Here is a 6000-nt window from a genome sequence, read left to right as displayed (position 1 = left end):
GGCTAGTAGAATAGCTGGATGGCTAGTGACTCGGGAAAACCACTAGCCACAGTGGCTGGCAAGTGAAAAAGTTAATGTCAAGCTCTGATTAAGGCGTGTAATTGTTGTTCTGAAGGATTAAGTTCCTCCATATCTTCACCTTTCCAACAGGGGGCCAAAGGTTTTGTGCCACTACCACAGCCCCTGTGGAACTGTTCATAATAGTAATTCTGAATTATATTACTGATGTGTATAAAGTGTACTCCTAATATTTAAGAATAAAATGATACTTTGGATGTCATATAAGCAGTGTTTCTTCTTCTTCTTCTTCTTCTTTTTTTTTTTTAACCTTGATATCACTACAAACCACAAACTGATGTTGGCAAAAAAAATTTTTTTATTTTTTTTTACAATGATATCACTACAAACCACAAACTGATGTTGGCAAAATTAACTGTGTGTTTCCACAGCACAATATTTGAATATACAATTAAGGTTTAAAGGTAATACACAGTATATTTACAAAAGAAAGTAATGTCTTATCAAATGCAGTTTGTAATATTACAGATCCAGAGTCTAGAATAAACAGTTTTAAAAATGTGAATTTCATAAATATTGGTCAGTCTTTGGTCTGTGTAATGCTTTGCAGTGCTTGGTCATCCAAATTCTTTCTAAGGCCATGGAGTCTTCAGGGCTGAGACAACTGAGAAGTCCATCTTGATGTCACCCAATGAAGGGTCAAAGGTCAGGTTGTAGGCCACAAAAGCCCTCCCGCCGTCTCCTGAGCTCTCCCAGGGTGAAGTACACACCATGCTTCCTATGAGGACTCCATTTGCAGGTGCCCTGTGGACAGGAAGAGAATGGGTGCTACCGTACTGTACTGGTATACTTTGTTACCAAAACGAATCATATGGATCAGTTTATTGAATATTTAAATGAGGAATACTCACGGGCCCTGTTTTGGATTTGGATACGTCCAACTGGGAGTCATGGAGCACACGATAGTCCAACTGGGGGCCATGGTGCACACAATTCTTCCCTCAGAGTCCAATTGTCCCACCAGGACAGCATCACATGGGCTCGCCAGCTGGGTTTCAAATATTGACTGAAGGGCGAACATCAGGCAACATACCAGTGTATGTTGCCAGGCAACAATAATAATATACGCCGGCATAATTTGTTGACCATTTCATTCCTGCACCTTATATTGAAATGTATTTAGATGAATACAGTAGCCTAGATACATGGTTAATCTCAAACCTGAAAAACCCTTGGCCAGCCATTTTAAGAATGCTGGGTGAGAGTATCACTTTGGATTCAAAGGCTAAATCTAAAAAGGAGCTGTCCGCGTGTGGTGGTGCTGAAATCAGCTACGACACTTTCCCATGCTAATGCTTTGAAGGGATAACATTTTTAGCCTACATGCCAAATTACCCATTGGAATTATCTCGCAACAATGTTGGATGTCGGAGTAGCGATATCAAAGATTCTTTTCATTATAGACCGTCTCTGGCAGTATGTCGGAAAAGCGCTTGCCCCCCTGACTGATTGTCTTAAATTAGGCGATGTAAATTAAAAATTAGGTTATTCTGAAACTTGTTTTTTTTTGCTGATCGTGTAGCTAGCAGATGCGATGGGTAGATCAGTTTGATTAGCCTCAAGACCATGCACTTGCAGGGGTGCATTAGTAGATGGACTAACTGCCTGCAGGTCACAGGTGCAAGGAGGGAGAGGTCCCAAGGAGACAGGACCGACAAGCCCATGGCCACTTAACCCATCCCTGAGCTTATTTTCCTGGTGTCTTGGATGGAGTTTTTCCAACATGTTCATAAGTGAGATAAATGAGATAGGCCTACATATAAGCCAGTGGCCCAAACTCAAGCTACTGGTAGGCCCAGGGAAGCCGATGGATGGGGGGGGCAAAGGGGTCAGAATTGGGATCTCATTACATTGTACTGTATGTACGGGGTGTGGGATAGCCTGGATAATCCTATGCTGCTTTGCACAATCCTCCCATCTCACTTGAGAAGGTGTGCTATTAACCTGACATGTGGGAACCCTTTTAGATGACTTTGTCATCCAAAGCTGTCAGCGGCCCAAGGTAGGCCTACATAAATATTCTAAACATCAATATTCTAAATCTAAAGTGATACATAACACCATAATGTTATGACGTTGTACAGCATGTTACATTTATTATAACATATTTTCAGCATATCAGCCTACTTTAGCCTATTAACTTTCTTTATGACAATTTACACTCTTCAAAATAAGATAAATTGAAGTGCTAACTGGTACAAAAACAAATGTTTATTTTGTCCATTTGTATTGTTACAATATTTTATGAGTTTCCTTGCAAAAAAAGCACAATATTCTGACCATTACACATTTTCACGGGGTAAAAAAAATCCATTGTGCTTTTATTTTGCAAACTTCCGTTTGCTCGGTCTTCATTTCTCCGGAAGAAATTCCGTAACCCCCTCTCTAGCTTCCTCTTTCCGTCAACGGAGTTTTTAGGTAGGAGAATGTCTTTCTTGTTCCCAACTCAATCTAACCAAAATCGGCATTATATTTCGTCCATCCAAACTTTTTTGGCTGTAAAATGTATTATGTTGACTCTAATGTGTACAAATCTGCGTTGAGTTACCTAATTCATGGCCCACATTTAGATATAAAGTAACTATTTTGGTCACTGTTTCAGAATGTAGACATGGTCCAGGCTCGGCTTTGCTACATGCGTAGCTAGCGCGAGCTGGCATATGTATGTATGTACATTTAGCAGAATTGCGGTAAGCGCACATTAGTATGCACAATATGTGTGTATATTGCTTGCGTTTGTATGCGCATACGTAAGCGGTTTGTAGGCTATATCCCTTCTCCCTCAAACTTGTCATGAAAATGGTTGGCTAAGTTGCTAACTAGTTGAGTGCTAACCGGTGTGTACGTACGCCGATGAGCCAGAAATGTGGCTTCTCTTGGCGGTGAAGTATGTTAACATTACTGTGTTCCAGTCAAATTCCTTGCGGAACTGAAAAGCTGTGCTGTCCTGACAATCGGATCGTCTAGCAAAGCGAGTGGTTGACAATGTTTATGCCGGTAGATAAATGTTGATTGGCTAAACTGTACTGACTTGACACTGATGTGCTCCCTCTGCTCAGGCCAAAATGGGACGTGTGATCAGGGGTCAGAGAAAAGGTGCGGGCTCCGTCTTCAAAGCCCATGTCCAGCACAGGAAAGGCCCGGCTAAACTCCGACACATTGACTTTGCTGAACGCCATGGCTACATCAAGGGAATCGTGAAGGTACGTTGCTGAGCTCTGTGGTGAAATGATGTCTGTCCTGTAAGCTTTAACCCGTCAACTAATTGTCCCATCTGAACCTCGCAGGACATCATCCACGACCCCGGCCGTGGAGCTCCCCTGGCCAAGGTGACATTCCGTGACCCATACAGGTTCAAGAAGAGGACTGAGCTGTTCGTTGCAGCTGAGGGAATCCACACTGGCCAGTTCATCTACTGCGGCAAGAAGGGTGAGTGTGTAAACATGCTTGAAGCAGCGTGTTCGTGGCATGTAGGCATAATGACATGTGGAGGTGTTTTGCTCTTTAGATGTGTGGCAGTTGATTGGTGTAACTTTGGCATGTAGCTTATTATTTTAAAGCAGTAGTAGTATGTGCAGCTTGGTCTAAGTTTGGACTGATTACAGTAATTTAATATTACTCCGTGAGGTGGTACAGGAGGAGGTGGCTCACCTGGAAAAAAAAATCTTGGAAATTTTAGATTACAAGTACAAAGTAGCTGATTAGTTTTCCTGTAAGAATCATTCTAGGCATTTCTATGAAGCGTTTTGTGTGTGGGCTGATGGTGGATGCTGTGCTGTGTGTTTGGCCCATTTAGCCCAGCTGAATATCGGCAACGTTCTCCCCGTGGGAACCATGCCTGAGGGTACCATCGTGTGCTCCCTGGAGGAGAAGCCAGGAGACAGGGGCAAGCTGGCCCGCGCCTCCGGGAACTACGCCACCGTCATCTCCCACAACCCAGAGACCAAGAAGACCAGAGTCAAGCTGCCCTCTGGCTCCAAGAAGGTCGTCAGCTCCGCCAACAGAGCTATCGTCGGTAAGATTGACATGCCAGGCAGTGCACAGTTTCATGTTTTTACACATTTCTTGTCGTGTGCTGCATGGACTACTTTGTATGTATGGGTGATGGGATTGAGGTCAAAGACAATTGTCTCCCTTAGGGACAATCAAGTCTTGGTATTTTCTTTTGAACAATTCAATGGAGATTAGACTGGTGGCCTTCACATCCAGAGCTGAAGGCGGATTAATGTGTAAAAATATGCTTGCCTTTTGCTATAGTCTCCAAATTAATCTCAAACGTTTTTTTGTGAAACCGTTTTGGTGTGCGTGGTTTCATTCAAGATGGTTTTGCCACTATGTCCAAAACCATGTGGAGACGTGGATCTGCAGACTAATTTTGCTACTTTTTGTGACCGAGTCGGGTCCTCACAACTCTTCATCTTGTGTTTGTGTGAAGGTGTTGTTGCTGGTGGTGGTCGTATTGACAAGCCCATCCTGAAGGCCGGTCGTGCCTACCACAAGTACAAGGCCAAGAGAAACTGCTGGCCACGTGTCCGTGGTGTGGCTATGAACGTAAGTCACTCTTTACTACATCTATTGCTTGTTGGAGTAATGTGCCAAACATCAACTTTCTTCCTCTTGAAATACTTTGTATACTTAATTGTAAGGATTTGCATGGTTCCCTGAAGCGTGCTCTGAAGGCGCGTGCAGGCCGACTGAGTACTGTGTCCGTTCCCGCACCTAATCACGAACCGACCGTCGTGTTCACACCAGATATTAGCGTTCGCGAACAGGAAAGTTGGTTCGCAATGCGAACCGCAAAATTATTGGTTTCAGAGCCCGGTATGAACAAGGGCGGTTCGCAGATAAGCACAGGGTTCTCACGGGTGCTTGAATTCCTTGAAAATGCTTGAATTTCAATTAAGTGTTTTCAAGGTTGTGAACATGCTTGAATTTTTGGTGAAGTGCTTGAAAATGCTTGAAATGTGTGTCAAGTCAAACTCGGTAAACCAAATAATGGAAATAAATTGTTCAGGTACATCAAAATTCTGAGGGAGTGAGATATCAGATGGGATTTGCCATTCGACATCTTAAAATAGATTAATATGCAGGAAATTGCGTTTTAAAAACACAACATTTTCTGGGGGAGGACCCCCACACCCCATTCCCGCGACCTATTAAAGGTGCTGGAAAACTGAAAAATTGGTGCTTGAAAAGTCCTTGAATTTGTTCATGATAAAGGTGTGGGAACCCTGTAAGCACTTAAGTGCTGAACGTAACCGGTGCGGGCCCCACGGGCACCGCTCTGGTCGGCCTGAAAACCCTATGAGTGGTTTGGAGCACTCTGAATATATCTAAGAAGAATTGAGAACTTCCCACTTTAAGGAGAGTGGCTTAACATGTTAAACAAAATGTTAACTTTTCAGTGCCTGCCTAACTGAAGTTAACCAAATTGACATTTTGATGGTGTTTTTAGAGAATATTTGATGACATTTTCACTGAGGTGAAATTTGGGGCCCTCTATGTGTGCCAAACAGAAGCCTTACTAAATTCTGCAAATAGCTGTTCACTCACTCAACTGAGATGTTCTCTTGCCATGTGCTTCGACCCTATGAAATACTGTGTCCATTTGGAAAACTGTTTGCTGTTGATTGTTTTAAAATCCTGGAGACCTAAATGTGTTACTTTTCTCCTCTCCCTTCTCACAGCCCGTTGAGCATCCCTTCGGTGGTGGTAACCATCAGCATATTGGCAAGCCCTCAACTATCAGGAGGGACGCCCCAGCTGGTCGCAAGGTCGGTCTCATCGCTGCCCGTCGTACTGGCAGACTGCGCGGAACAAAGACCGTCCAGGACAAGGAGAACTAATCTGTGTCTTGTTAATAAAAAAGAAAAATGTCCCAAGAACATTTGTTTTGGTCTTTTTTTATCTTAATCTTGCATG

The 6000-nt window shown here is 43.2% G+C and overlaps 1 protein-coding gene across 1 annotated transcript; it reads left to right on the top strand.

Moving 5' to 3' along the window:
* The first annotated feature begins 2393 nt into the window (after positions 1 to 2393).
* On the top strand, positions 2394 to 5963 carry rpl8 (ribosomal protein L8). The gene is made up of 6 exons (XM_063213647.1): positions 2394 to 2496; positions 3138 to 3281; positions 3366 to 3507; positions 3875 to 4093; positions 4514 to 4629; positions 5766 to 5963. The coding sequence occupies exons 2-6, from the start codon at positions 3144 to 3146 to the stop codon at positions 5922 to 5924; spliced, it is 774 nt and encodes a 257-aa protein (XP_063069717.1). The 5' UTR covers positions 2394 to 2496; positions 3138 to 3143; the 3' UTR covers positions 5925 to 5963.
* Positions 5964 to 6000: the final 37 nt, after the last annotated feature.

The sequence above is a fragment of the Engraulis encrasicolus genome, chromosome 13 (genome assembly GCF_034702125.1).
Source record: "Engraulis encrasicolus isolate BLACKSEA-1 chromosome 13, IST_EnEncr_1.0, whole genome shotgun sequence".
Taxonomy (NCBI): Eukaryota; Metazoa; Chordata; class Actinopteri; order Clupeiformes; family Engraulidae; genus Engraulis; species Engraulis encrasicolus.
The sequence above is the reverse complement of the archived record's forward strand: the minus strand, read 5'-3'. Positions and strand labels throughout refer to the sequence as shown.

Coding starts and splice junctions, on each gene's coding strand:
- rpl8 (XM_063213647.1), top strand. CDS start 3,144: ATGGGACGTGTGATCAGGGGTCAGAGAAAAGGTGCGGGCTCCGTCTTC. Junction 3,508..3,874: donor CATCTACTGCGGCAAGAAGG/GTGAGTGTGTAA, acceptor TGGCCCATTTAG/CCCAGCTGAATATCGGCAAC. Junction 4,094..4,513: donor CGCCAACAGAGCTATCGTCG/GTAAGATTGACA, acceptor GTTTGTGTGAAG/GTGTTGTTGCTGGTGGTGGT.